The 15,319-nt window shown below is 35.9% G+C and overlaps 1 protein-coding gene across 1 annotated transcript in view; it reads right to left on the minus strand.

Moving 5' to 3' along the window:
* Window positions 1-15,319, minus strand: part of CPEB3 (cytoplasmic polyadenylation element binding protein 3) — a 95,934-nt gene that overhangs the window by 59,980 nt on the left and 20,635 nt on the right. Inside the window, exon 3 of the mRNA XM_086466709.1 lies at window positions 3,817-3,976. Within this exon, the coding sequence (XP_086322835.1) occupies window positions 3,817-3,976 (160 nt within the window). The remainder of the gene's footprint in view (window positions 1-3,816; window positions 3,977-15,319) is intronic.

Genomic DNA, 15,319 nt, shown 5'->3' on the forward strand with positions numbered 1-15,319 from the left:
AACACCTCCAGGAATGGTGACTCCACCACCTCCCTGGGCAGGCTGTTCCAATGCCTGACAACCCTTTCAGTAAAGAAATTCTTCCTAATATCCAGCCTGAACCTCCCCTGGTGCAGCTTAAGGTCATTTCCCCTTGTTCTATCACTTGTTACTAGGGAGAACAGACCAACCCCGGCCTCACTACAACCTCCTTTCAAGTAGTTGTAGAGATCAATAAGGTCTCCCCTCAGCATTCTCTTCTCCAGGCTAAACAGCCCCAGAACCCTCTGCTGTTCCTCATACAAGACATGCTCCAAATCCTTCACTAGCTTGGTAGCCCGCTTCTGTACCCTCTCCAGCACCACAATGACCTTCTCGTAGAGAGGGACCCAAAACTGGACACAGTACTAGAGGTGCGGCCTCACCAAAGCAGAGTACAGGGGAATGATCACCTCCCTGCTCCTGCTGACAACACTATTCCTGATACAGGAATGATCCTGAAATAGCTGCACTGGCTTTGTAACATGCACTGGAGGCTCCAAGACATGCACAGCTCTTGTAGAATAAATCTTCCTGTGTTTTCAAAATCAGAGGCTTTTGGTACTCATCTTTTCAGCCCTTCCATTTAAAAATTCGGATAGTAAATATAAGGCTAACTGACATGTAAGCACTGTTAGCTAAAATTGGCTGAGAAAACAAGGCTTGTTTACCAAAACATGAACAATTTTAAAAGTCATTTGAAAGCCATCTCATTATTTTTCTTTGTCTGTTTGGTTTTTTAACCAGGATTTTTGTGGTTGTTTTACTTTCTATCTACACAAGAAAAAAGCTGCACAAAACCTAAGAGAGGACAGTCACAGATACCAGAGGAAGATTTAAAGGGAAAAAACACACCCAGTTTATTTTGAAAGACAGGGGAGGTAAAATGAAGAGGAAGTAGCTCTGAGATTTGGTTAACTTAATAAGATTCCAGAAAGAGCAGTTGAAATTTCACACAAGAGGCATTCACACAGGTATGTCTATGAGGAACTGAAAAATCAAGCTGAAGTACATAATCAGTATACTCAAAATGCTTCAAGGTGAAAATAAATGAAAATGTGACAACTTAAGAAACAAGCAAAAGCAAGCAGAGTCGATCACTTACTTTCTCAAGGTTATTACAGACTAAAACATGCTGCTACTTTAAGGGAGAGAGCCAGAGGAGAGTGCAATAAATAAGAAAAAAGCAAGTGAGTTTAGAAGACAAGATTAAGTGAAATCTGAGGAAGGTGAAGAGAAGGACAGCAGCTGAAAACCTTCTGCATCTTTACTAGAAGAAAAGCAGAAAGTTGGAAGTACAGGGGAAGTCAAGCCAAATTTTCACAGAAAAGACAATGAAAATGCAACAGAAAAGTGATTTGAAGAGTGGACTAATGTTTGTAGAAAAATAGTTATGTTTTTCAGAAAATTATTCAGTTAAAATAGCAAAATAAATCTGTTTAACACAGAGGAAGACAAAACTTTTTGGAAGGGAGAATGAACATGTCCTGAAACAGCCACTCCTAGAAATATTGCCAGTCATGCTGCATAGTGTGAAAACAGGAGTAAAGGAAAGTGCACACTAGGTCAAGCCAAGGCTGGAGGTTCACAAAGTAAGTCCCGTAGTCAGGAGGAGAAGGAAAAGAAAGCAAGATAGGGAATTAACTGTATCAATGGGGGAAAAAAAAACAGCTGGACAGAGACAGAGAGAGATAACTAAGAGTAAACAAGACTTCTCCAACAGTTACTGGAGTGGAAGCTGAGAAAACCAAAACAAGTGAGCAGCACTGAGTGAAAAAATTAGATGGTTAGAAAAAGCACATCCAGTAAATGACATAAATGTTTGTTAGAGAAAAAGTAAAGCTAACAGTGCCACTGGCAAATGGAAAAGTAACTCAAACTTTACAATTAACATCCAGCTCTTTAGTTTTGCTTTTTGAGCAGAGGGAAACAGTTCCTACTGCTTTCATTTAAATTAGTCAGTCTCCTACATAAATTAATAATCTAGTAGTGAAGAAAATACTATATTGGTTTTGGAAAGGATACTTTTCTTGAAAAGCATGAAGATGCTTAACGAAACGAAGAATTTCATTTCCACATCATGCAAAACACCAACATTAAATGCGTTATGACACTCAGGTGCATCTGTGGAATGTCACCTGCCACACTTAGATAGACTAGCTCAGCTGAGTATCAGAAACTACTCTTCATAGAATGACCCAACAACACAAAATAATTAAAGATTTGTATCCATTATTATCTTATGTGCTAATATTCCAATCAAAAAACATTTGAAAATGGTTCTAAAGAGACAATAATAAAAGTACAAGCAAAATTCCACTTACATGATGTTAAAGTCCTTTTCTACAGTAATATAACTTTTAATCCAATCTTTTTCATTCTTTCCATGCTCAGGTTCATATGGAAATTCAGTTTTAAAAAAATTGTCTCAATTTGTATATTTAAATAAATACTGATTTAAAAAAAAAAACAAACCATGGAGTTTTAGCTAGATTATAATACATTTAATAGGATACAATAAATCTAGTTACTAGTAATTTGGATATTTTATTTTTTAATAACAATCATATGAAACGTATATCCAGTAGAAATCTCAATTTTGTTGAGCTCATTTTTTATAAGTTTCAGGTTAACATTTATTTTGGAGGACTATGATCAGAATAGACATGAGACGTTATTTCTTGCCATTTTAGACAGCTGAATAATAGTTAAAGACATATGAAGACTATAGCACAGCAAATGTCAAGATAATAGTGGAAAGCACAAGTTAAAACGCTGAGAGTACAGAATCCAGCATGGTACTGGGTTTAAAAAACCTCTGTACCCAGAAAGATGGTGAAAAAGGCACAAGACCTTTTTCAGAAAAAATACTATTCCACATGTAATATATAAATGGGGAGGGGACTAAATGAGGCAACTGTGACATCAGAAATACGTATATCAGCATTAGCATAGGAAGTGCCATACACAACTAAATTCCTTCTCAGTTCCAGTGCCCTGACTTCTTAAGAATCTAGGAATAATTTCTAGTTCAATACTTCCTTTGTATATGGCTTGCTATTAGCTTCAAAGTCAGCAAGAATGCATGTGAGCAAGAATGTGTACCTATTTTTAAACTTAACCAATGAAAGATTAAGAGAAAGAAGTGTGCAGGTCAATCAGGAATATTTATTCATTGAAATATTACCACAACCTTTCACTATTCAGTATCAGCTAAGTATAAGAAAAGGTTTCACCTCCAATGCTACACCTAGTAGAACACAGTTTAGTAGCACAAATAATCAAAACTTTCCCAGCACTTAACATCTAATAGTTTTTGGCTCCCTCTAACAATTTGAAATCCAAATTAAGATACTTTTTTTAAAAAGAATCTTGAAACAATTGTAGAGAGTAAGCTTGATTCAGTGGTTGTTTTAGAACCCTGTATACTAACAGATGATCCAAAAATAACAGTAGTATTAACTTCGAATAAGGTGTTGAACATAACACTTGGACTCCCGCTCCACTACACATTTTCTGAACTGAGTGACTGCAGCAGAAGACCCAGCTGTGCAATTTGCTGCTACACAAAACCAAGTTTTCAATATGCCAGTTAGATAATATTATGATTGTGCATTTAAAATAAATGTATATCCATTTCACCTCATCTCCCTACAGTAGAGATGATTATCTTAAGATGGAAAAACAGAAGTTCTACATAACTGTCAACTCATTCATTAGCATAAAGTTTATAGCAATACTGAAAAGCTGATTTTTGTTTTAACACCAAGCAAGCATGGACATATGAATATTCCTAACCTGTAAAATGATTCCTCCACATTATATCAGCGAAACTCATTGGTGGGCCACTGGGAGGGTAGTGTTTACCTTTCAGAGGCTCATGATCAGTCCTTATCATATCCATTAAGGAATTTTCCAAAGAGTGCAAGTTAAAAGTGTCATAGGGCCTATTCCGGTCCTAGAAGGAGAAAAAAAAAAAAAAAAAAAAGGAAAGAAAGACTGTTATAGAAATAAATCATTTTCTGACACAGGCTCATTTCTTATTTTATAAAACTCCAGCATCAAATTCTACATTTCTTCTTAATAGAACTTCCTATATTTAAAAAAAAAAACCCAAACAATACAAAAACCAACACAAATACAAGCCTACAGTTGTTAAAGTTATACTCTTCTTTTTGCAACTGCTTTCACCAGTGCAGCTATGCAGACAGGTTTTTTAAAACTTCTAAAAATATACATACAAACAGTGTTAATTCTAAACATTATCATTTAAATAAGAACTTAGAAATATAGCAATATTAATGTTTACACTAGAGAATTGAAATTGTTTCAGAGTTCAGAGATTTTTGGTTTAGAGCTTCATCATCTGTCTTCTGTCACAGCGCTACCTTAACACCAGAGCAGAAGCAAGCGATGCTCAAGATGCCAGCAGGCACATTTGTTCCAGAAAATACCAAGTAATTCTTCAAATGTCTAACGTGAATCTCACAGGCTTAAGGAAAGTACACTAGACGCAAGATAAAATGAAAAGCAAGATAGGATATGCAACACTTTCACACTAGGGCACTCAAAGACCTGAGCAACGGTCGGTTTGTATTGTTTGAATCTCTTACTTTAATTCACTGTAGTTCAGCTTCTATTTTTTAAGTAAAAGGGAAAAAAAACAAACCAAAACAAAACACAAACCACAAGCAACCTTTAGCAGGCCTATTAAAATGTCTAGTTTCAAAGTTCAGGAACAATCTTATGGAGAGAACAATCTACCCATGCCCATGTAGTGTCTAGAATACTGTACACCATGTGACAGCGTAACAGAATGGCCCCTTGTAGTCAGACAGTTTCTGAAAAACATTACTTTTCTTATTCTCATCACTATCATTACATGAAAGTAAAGCACAAGTATGTAAAAGATAGCAGTTTTCTTTGTATACTATATTAAGCTACAATTAATAAAGAGTGGTATAACATTCTACTGTGCAAACTGAAACCTTCATTGTAACATGCCCTCAGCATTCCTGGAACAATGTTTTCCACATGTTGGTCACTACAAGACAATCTTCTTTCTTGAAGGAATAAAATTTAAAATCCTCAGACAAGAAGCAGTGGTACCCATAGAAAATGTAAAAAAAGCTTTGTCTTAATAAGTATAGTTTCTCTTGAACCCTCTTAGGTTGTCTTTAAATAAAATTAAAGGAGAGAATGGAATAATTAAGATTTCTTTCAATATTCATGTTCTAGAATTCAAATAAATACACATTATTAAAAGTTTGCTGTTACAGAAAGCTCTGAAATACAGATCTTCTTACTGCCAAAAATCTCATGTTCCCACAGTCTTCCTACTCTAAACTGAAGATCCAACTTCCCTTCTCCAACATACTGAAGCTGTATTTCCTGTAAGGGGACTAGCATTATTTTCTTAACACATTTGTTTCATCTCTTCAGCATTTTTTGGCAGTCAAACATGATGCCCAAAGAATAATACTTGATTTCTGTTAGAGGCTATAATAAGCACTAGAGTTCAAATGAGCTCACAGATTTTCAGTTTTCATTGATGATTTTTGTCTTCTACAGCTGCTTAGAATGCCAACTTTTGTATACTGTATTTGAGACAGTACTTGTTCACCTATCCATTCGGATCAACACATACAGAATATAAAATAAAATTTATGCCCAGGAAGTCTTACATAGGTCTTGTGGGGGGAAACAAAAACAAACCAAAAACCCAAAAGCCTGAGATAATTTTTTTCCTTAACAGAAAATTTTATTTTGGTTAAAACAACCCACTGCTTAGTAACCTGTTGTAGGAGAGTTTGTTTTATTTCATACTCACTTCCTTAAAAGAAATGCAAGCCTAGATAGAAAAGAAAAACTGTAACTTGGATGTAAAAAACCCAATTCCATTCTTGTGATATATCAGCAAGATGATTAAATAGGATCTATATCATTTCCTCAAAGCAAGAATTTTAGTTGTCTTTTTCTATTTGTTTCTTTGAAATATCTTTTTAATACCTGTGCTGTGCATACGTAAGGAGGTCAGGTGTTACAGTTCTGAACAATGGCACTTTTTTGAAGAGAATATGAAAGTAAACATACAGTTTATATCCTAAATCGGGGTGGGGAAGTATTTTTCAGTCAGATCAGTCCCCTGATCTGGTTTACTACACAGCTGTAGCAGAGCTGAGCTGGCAGAACCAACACTGGGAGGAGTGCAAAAGGGCAGGACTGCTGCTTTTCCCACAATGATAGTTTATTCCAGCTCTAAACATTCCTGAGATTACAGTCTTAGAGGTTGGAAGGAGTGAGTTCAGAAGAGGACACAGCCTACAAACTGAATTTAATTGTCCTTCATTAACATGCATATGTTATATTTTAAGTATGCTACTATAGCAGCAACTCCCTGGGAGGACCTACTTTGTTATAAAACCTCCCAAGGAGCTGTGGCACATGGATGCATGTGGAAAAAAAGGGAGGAAAAAAATTATAGCATTAAAGCTTCGCAAAGCTATACAGGGCAGGTTTGCTAGAATGCAGGATCTTTCTAAACTTTTAAGGGGCATTCAATCCTGCAACATATTTTCAAAATTAAATTAGACCGACATTAGATACAGGAATATAAATTTAATCAAAATCCTTTACCTAGGCAATTATAACACTTCCCACTATAGTACTTGAGCAAGCTAAATCAAGTAAAGGAAATTTAGACACAACAGCTTTTTGCGAATATGCTGCAACATGTGCACAAGTACAACGCATGCTGACTTCAGATTTTGTAGTACGCGTGATAAAACGAACAAGTCAGCGCTAACATTCTAGCTCTTAAGTAAAAGGGCTACTACCATTTTTCTTAGTAGCTTTCATTTCAGCAGTATCTCGTTCATACTCAGCAGATTTGAAGATTGTTTCCTAAATTCAGCAATTTCTTCCAAGAAGCCTGGTGCTTCTGTGCACACACGCACAGGATAATGTTTCCTTATTTCTCAGCATGAACAGGTTCTCCTGGTTTTGTGAACTGATACTGTTCCATCTCCCAGATTTGCCTCCTGCATTGTTTCCACAGGCTACCAATCTACTGCCAAACAATCCCAACAATTGAAACAATTCATAAAGGTCTTTAACAGCACATGAGAACTTTGCAAGGAAGTTCTGGGACTAGGATATGAATGGAAACCAAAATATAAAATACAGAATGGTAAAGCAGAATAAAAACCTTGGGAAAGAAGTTTGAAAACCCTGCAAGTCTGGAAAATCTGCTGGGATCTTCTAGAGAAGACAAAGATCCTAAGACCTATTTAGACAAACCACATCATGGATAAAAGAGAAATCTCCAGGTACGAGGCACTGCCTTTTGCTACACAGCAACCATTAAGGTAGCAAAAGATTGAAGTCCAGCCTGGCCATGTTGATTGTACTTTTGCTGTGTACAGGCAGCAGCTCCTTCCTTGTTAGCTGCTAGTGTATATGGCAGCATATTTCAGTTCTTGCAATACTCTAGTCTTGAACAAAAGAAAAACAGCTTAGTAATGACAACTCTTAGAGAAGTTATAGGTCCCAGAACTTTAAATCCCAGCCCTTGGATGTTATCTATATGTTCATACATGACACAGACTTCCTCAAAGCATATATGTTAAGCATAGTGAAAAATTACAAATGCAAATGCAGGACAAGATTTTTGAAGGATCACAAAGTGAAATGGACCTTCAGTGGAAAGTGGGTCTCAATTCTCTACCTTTAGATATCTTACTTGTAGGGCCGATTAAAAAATGTCACAAAATACAGCGTCTATAATCTGTCTGTTAATTAAAAAACCCAACAAACAAAACAAAACACAAACAGTAACTTTGCCAAAAAATAACTGCAGAGTCAAGACACTAAAATAAAATGAGAAAATACAATAATTTGCATTTTACCTGCATTTTACACCCTTGTGCACATGTATTACGCTAGTCTTTAATTACACAACCATAACTTTTCAGAGGTCTCTCGTCTCCATCTGGTACGCATAATGAACCAGCTCCAAGAATGAATCAAAATGGTGCTTTGAAGAGGTCTGTTTATCTCTAAGACAGACGCCTGTGTTGCTTATTCCAGGAGACGGCTGAGGTGTAATCAGTGTGTCAGCAAATTCCAGGAGAGTAAAAGACATTTTTAAAGTTATCTTAATTATGAAACAAAGATTACACAGCAGTACCTGAAGTATGTAATTGACATGTATGTGTATCATTTGAAATCAAAAGAACTTTTTCGCTTTGTCACATCCTGTAATGTGGTGTGCTTTGTCCTGCCCCCTTCAGACTCAGTGCATGGGCATGTGAGGGCAAGGCATACCCAGCACTACTTCAGTTCCCTCCCAATAGATACACAAACCATGTCTTACTGGTAAGTGCAAAAGGTAGAGAATGAGAAAAGAATATATGACTACATTATGGATGACAAAGCCAGCTCTATAGTTAGGACGATAATAGGTGTTAAGCAGACCTTAATACAGCCTGGCTTCCTCACTACCTCTTTGAGCTTGAGCAGGTAGGCCAAAGTAATTAGAACTAATGAACTAAAAAAGGAAACAACCAACATATTCCATGGCAGAGACATGAAGAACATGCACCTTGCTCAAAAAACTGAAGCTGTATCTTTTTTTTTCCTGTCTCTGCAAAGTATTTTAGCAGCAGAGACACTTGATCATTAATTGATTAAACTACTGTCACAAAGTGAAAAGTTTTACGCTGAGAAGGCATGTCAAGAATCTAACACATGTTGCCTAAGCCTAGCTATCGTCCATACTCAAAATCCTTAACCATGTATTCTTGCATGTGTTGAATCCTTGTCGGCATGGTCATCTGCATCTGTAACATAAAATACACGTTGAGCTGAGAGATACACCTGATCTCCCTATTTTTAGTATGCAAGCAGCGAAACCTCAGGTACCTAGACCCTTTCAAAGATACATTTCCCTGTGTCTCTATATTTCAGTCCATCTGTTAACTGACTTTCTATTAAGCTTCCAAGCTTCCTATATTCTGAACAATATCTCAGTTTCAGTAATTTACTTCAGTGTTCTACATTTTCATGCTGCCCTAGATTTTCAAGCTTCCTGCACCAGTACATGGCACAATGCAGCCCAACCCTGCCGAGCAACAAGATGGCCTCCACTCACTGAACTATTAACTGTTTCCAGGAGAACACTAAAACAGCAGTTAGGCTCACAGAAGTCTCAGCCTTTTTTACTTACTAGATTCTGCGACATTACATGTAGTATTTCAATCAGAAGGAAGAGATGATATCTTGGGGAACAGCTAAAATTCTTATGGCTTAAACAACTTTCCTATCAATGCAAAGTTCTTCACTGTGGTTACTGCTGTGCTTCATTCTTCTGCTCCTGACATAAGCCTGGATTTGGCTGCACAGGTTTGCTAAGCATTGCCAACTACAGCTGAAGTCAATGGAAGCACAGCTTTGAACAAATACAGGGTAAAATGCCAGCACTGTTTTAAACTGGGCTCACTCACTCTTTCTAGCACCTGCAGCAGCGGTTATTACTAAGAACACAAGGAAAACAAGTTTGTCTCGCTCCAGTATCCCAATCTGAAGCAGCTAAAACAGCAACTGCAAAAAAAGTATTACGGAAGTTCGGCTTGGGACATGCTCGATCTGCCATGATGGTGCACATGAATGATCACTTACAGCAAGATCTAAATACTCACTGAGCAGTATTTAGCTCCTAGCAGCTTCAGCTGTGATGCCATCCCACTTGCATTCTCAGCAAAGTTATTAAAAAAAAAAAAAAGTATCTTTCAAAAGGCAGGAAAGCTGAGGAATATGGTCACGTGGTAAAGTAAAATGATCACTTTGCAAAACAATCAAAAAACTGTAAACAGCAAGTGTTACTTCCTTTGCAGCTTGGTGCTGGAATGCTGCCAATAACAACATGACTGACAACACAGATGCACGTAGAACTAGAATAACCAGAAATTTCAGTAATTTTGTCCTTACGTTGGATTTCATAAAAATAAAAAAGAACATTACAGCAGAGCTACTAGTACTAAGTCTTAATGGAATTTTATTTTAATTCTACTTTCTTTTTTGATCTTTCCAGTTAATTTTGGATAGTATTAAACTAAGCCAGATTTATTATGTTCCTTTACTGGAACAAAAAGGGGAATGTTTTCTTATGTTATTGCTCTTGGAATGCCAACAGAAGAAACAGATTGACTTTTCATACATGTGTATTTTCTCACTACCAACTGTAGCACATTTTACTTTCACAGGTGTTCAGAAGTTCACTGGGCAAAAGGTGAAATTTTTTACGCTTGTCCAAAAAGCTCCTAAGAAAAATAAGGACGTTTAATACAAATATAGAACAATATCTAATTGTATATAGATTATGGAAGCATTTCCATATAATTTGAAAAATAACATTTCAAAAGCCTAGTTAACAATATTTAATCATCTTGTCAGTGTTACATAAACTTTTATAGCTAACATGCAAGAACTCAGATTGAATCCAGAAGCCTTGAAAGCTTGACCTACTCAAGCAATTTTTCCACAAAGGTAAAGGTTGTGTTCAAACTTCACCCCCTTACAAATTCTGAGTTCTAAAACGTTACAAGAAAACTAAAATCTTTCAGCAAAACGTTTGCAATTTTTATTTCCAAATGAACACAAAAGCACAGAAATGAAAGAGATATGACAGGCATTATCCAGAAGTGCAAAAACTAATATAAATTATATTACTCAGTTTAAAGGTCATTTTACTTTGCAGTTGAGATTCCCTTTTTGTACACACTTAATATATGCTCAAAATAGATATAAATATGTTCAGGCTTTATAGCCATAAGACTTGGCATCATAATCACTTAAACAGAATATCCTGACAAGTTACTGAATATTCAGTATTTGCTTGCAAACTGCAGGGAAGAAAGTAATGGAACTTACCCTGCCTTTTCCTAAATAGCTGTGGTAGCTACAGGGCAGACAGAGGAGTACATCAACCGTTTCCCTAGTGCAGGCAAGTCACATTTTGGACTTGCAGGGAACAAACCACAGTATGGCCCTACTGGATACAAATTTTTTTTTTTTTTTTTTCTATATCACAGTGTTCATTTCTTTCATCAGAGCCTTACTAAGCAATAGCCTACTTACTGTGTTCTTTGAAGCACCCTTAGCTATTCTTCCAATACAGACTTCCATAGTATGCCAAGCATACCACTTACATGATCACTAGTGTTATTTCTCCACCTCAGATTCAAAGACAGTAAAGCACCTAGTCAAATGCTTAAGTCACCTAACCCAATGCTCCAATAGGGAACACTGTTTATTACCAGCAAACAGAAATACAATACACTTAGTATTTCAAACCTCTTCCTTTTGCCATCAAAACAAGTAGACAACGTGTTTGAAAAACCCCAAACAAACAAAAACCTTACAACAACCAAAAATCAAAAGAATCTGCAAAGCAGCTATTATTCTTACACCCATTACATTGCTGTAGGGAATAATCTGCAGACATTACAACTGACTGAGCACTCACTGACAGGATTTATGTTTAGTCATATTTTGTTCAATGTGATGCTTTAGATAAAAATCTGCTCATCAGTCCTGCTGCTGAATGCATCTCAAAAAGCTGATGTATCCACTTTCTATTATAGTTGCTGATTCCAGTAACAAACGGTTCTAACACTTGTAAAATATAGGATTAAAGTAGTTACACCCAAGATGATCATCAATTCACAAAAACAAGCAAGTGGAAAAAAAAAAGATGTCAGCAGTAGAATTTACAAGGCCATTCATTATACCCTTGAGCTACTAAAATGACATAATTTAACTGGTTCATTGGCTGCTGTGCAAGAGTTCAACACTGGTAAGTTACCTTTGGGCTTCTGCCACTCTGTTCAGCATAATGATGCCTGTGTCCCATAACAAGGGAAAACTAACATTGACCTTAGAACACCTCGCTAGTTAAACCTGCACGAGTTCAGTGCGACCCTCAAACCACAAGGTGAAAGTACTACAAAGATGCAAAGAATGCAAATGGAGGAGAAGGGAGTATTGGGGAGGCTACAGTGTGAAAGGGTCTAAATGACCACGCTTTGCAGTCTGAACCACATACGTAAAAGACATTAGAGACATACTGTATAAGGAAGCTATTGTCTTGGACAGATTTATTATAGGAGCAGTCTGTCTCATGATATTCTAGGATAATGAGACAAAACAGGAGATAGAAAAAAATACAAGTAATAACTGTCAAACAGATGTCTGAGCACCATTGCCTGCAGCTTTATTTCCTATGGCCACCACAGTAAAGGAATCTCAAGGATTTTTCTGAAACAGAAACAGTGAGTTTGCGTACAGTTATTGATCACCAGTGACATGGAATATATTGCTGAGGTTAAAAGTGTCACTCACAGAAATGTTTAACCCTTATAACAAAATTATGTTTTAATTAGAAGCAACTCTTCAAATCAAGTATATGTAAGCAATTCCATTTCAGACCAAATTTTGTAAACAAAGAATTTATCCAGTGGCAAATACTGAATCATGCTATGTATGAAAAATTTCAGTTTAATAAAAAATTCTAAATATATTAAATATATTATTTCCTATAACAAATATATTAAAATAGTAACTGAATCACACTGTGCATAGTTGCATCTTTTATTACCTAAGAGGCTTAAAGGCATATGATGATATGAGGAAAAGAACAACTGTCTTATATCCAAGGTGCCTAAATACTTATGTTAAAATCCTCAGAAATAACCAGAATAAATATTTCTTCTTTTAGAAGGGATGAAGCCATAAGCATTTTTGTCCTGTCAGTTAGGTTTTACTCAAATTACTGCTGCACCTTTGGATTTAATGAATTAAAAAAACACACAATATATACAAGTACATGTATGAACAGGTAATTAACCAAAAAGAAACCTTCTTTATATTAAATCCCTACAGAAATTGGAAAGGATACTCATAGGAGCAAGAAAAATCATTTTCCTTTCTCATTACAAGAACTAAACTGATTAGCACAGGGTAAATTTAGTAAGGATTGCTCCAGACAGGGAAAATGTCAAGATATTCCTACCTGATTTACAACAGAATTTTCCTTTTTTGTACAAGGTAAGAAAGACTGACAGGCACCTTGTTGCTAGAAGGAAAGAACCAGGATGTTCAGCCACTTAAGAAGAGTCAGGGAAATCCTAACCAGTTCAGTGTGAATATCTGGACAACAAATATCTAGGAAAAAGTCTAGCAAGAATGGTAAAAGAATTAAACAAAAACATATCAGAAGTCAGGAGAAAATAAAGTAGCATCCATAATCAGTCTTCACATATAGAGGGGAAAATGAGGTAAACAGTAAGAGACAAAGCAGTATCATCTATCCAGTTCAATAATAGACAGACATCGGTGGATGCAAACACTGCAATCAAAAGGAGCCAATCAGTGAGGCACAGTGAGTGGAACAACTACAGCTAGTCCAAGTAAAAATGTCAGTACTATGTACATCCCACCAGCAAAATAAAAGTGAAAAAACTGCAATAACTGAAGCAGGATATGAAATTATAGAAGACAAACACTATTTCTAGTTTTTATGACTGAAATTCAAGGATTTCTTCTCTTTTAGAAATACAAAGCAGAGATAATATAGCATCACACATTAATGATACAATAGCCTGGAAAGTATGATTTCTGGTTCTTGAAAGAATATATGGCTGATCTAATAAGGACTTCAATATAGCATTTCATATGGTGCTACAAGCAAAGTAACTACATAAATGGGGAAAAAATGCTAATGAGTGCAATTGAGACAAGAAAGAAAATTACAAAAAGGGAAAGAACTGATAGTGTTAAACAGAGAAATCTGCTAAAGAAAAGTTACTAACACAGTTTTTTAAAGGCAAATCTTGAGACTAACTTTATCAATAAGGTTAGTTATTAAAGTAGGAACATGCTAATAATATTTACAAGATGTCAGCAATACAGAGGAGATCAGCTCATCATACAGAAAGAACTGAATCAATTTGAAGAACTGCAGCAAAGCAAGATGATATTTAATAGCACTAACTATAAGGTCATGACCTCAAGGACTCAATTTTCACTACAAACTGGGACCTCATGAACCAGAAAGGAGGACACAGAAAGGAGAAAGACAAAAATTTATTTGTTAATTTCTGGACAATTATAAACCACAAGTATAAACATTAAGTGTGAAAAGGTAAAACAAAATTGCAGGTTGCATGAAAAATCCTATTTCTAGTAGGGTCACCTTTTTCATCTATACACATCTGTACTCATAAAAGAAGCTATTTTCATTGTATTTGTTCTTTTAAATTATTCCCCTTCCTCTACATGCCCAACAGAGTCAAGGACTGAGCATATTTTGCAAAATTGACCAGTTCAACTTTGTATTCAAATAAGGCTGCTATGTAATCAAAGTAGCAAGAAAACTTTCCAGTTTCTCTAGAAAGTGAAGCCTTCCAAACAAACTCTGAAGTTTACTATGATCCATTTTCAAGTAGTTTTAAATGGCACGCATGATGTCAGTTACTTCTCCCTTGTCTAACCAGAAAAAATTGTTACATAAGTAATCTACTATTTCTACTTTGTGAAATCGTGTCAGAAGTGTGTTTCTGTTTAGACAAGGGAGTTAAGGCTGTCTGCAGAAGCTTGTGTCACAACATTCCTTGTAAACTCTGCTGACAATCATGTTTGATTTTATCAATCAGATGTCACAGGTACAGCTTCATTTATTACAGCCAAAAGTAGCAGAAGCCACCAAGCTGAGGACCCCTTCTCAATGAAATGTCGAACCCAGCCTAAAGCTTTCAAGATTTTATTTGCAGAAATTCTTATCCACAGAACGTGAACTGATATCTTGGATTACCATATATGAAAATGTCACAACTTTGCTTTCATTTTGTGTTATAAAAATCCTACTTTTTCTTATCCCTGACTTTTGTTTCCTCCACCTTCATGTTCTGCCTTACTCTGCCTACTGCATAGTTAGCGGCTATTGCAGGCTTTATGAGTTTTAAGAAAAACCCTTTCAGTTATTGAGAGGTTTCATTGTTTTCAACTTTTTTTCTTTAAATGTCATAGGACGAAACAATATGATCCTAGAAAGAATACATGAGTAAGAGAATTATTCAATGATATGAGATATTAAGTCAGACTGTTACGGGAATCACAACTTAAAACTAAAAGATATCTTTATAAGTAGTTTAAAGAAAATTTCAAAACCACAAAGTATGTTATAAACATTTGACAGACTTGGTTATTATCCATCGCAATGGTTAGTAAGCGCATCAACAGATGG

This window comes from Leptosomus discolor, chromosome 6 (assembly GCF_034619465.1).
Source record: "Leptosomus discolor isolate bLepDis1 chromosome 6, bLepDis1.hap2, whole genome shotgun sequence".
Lineage (NCBI taxonomy): Eukaryota > Metazoa > Chordata > Aves > Leptosomiformes > Leptosomidae > Leptosomus > Leptosomus discolor.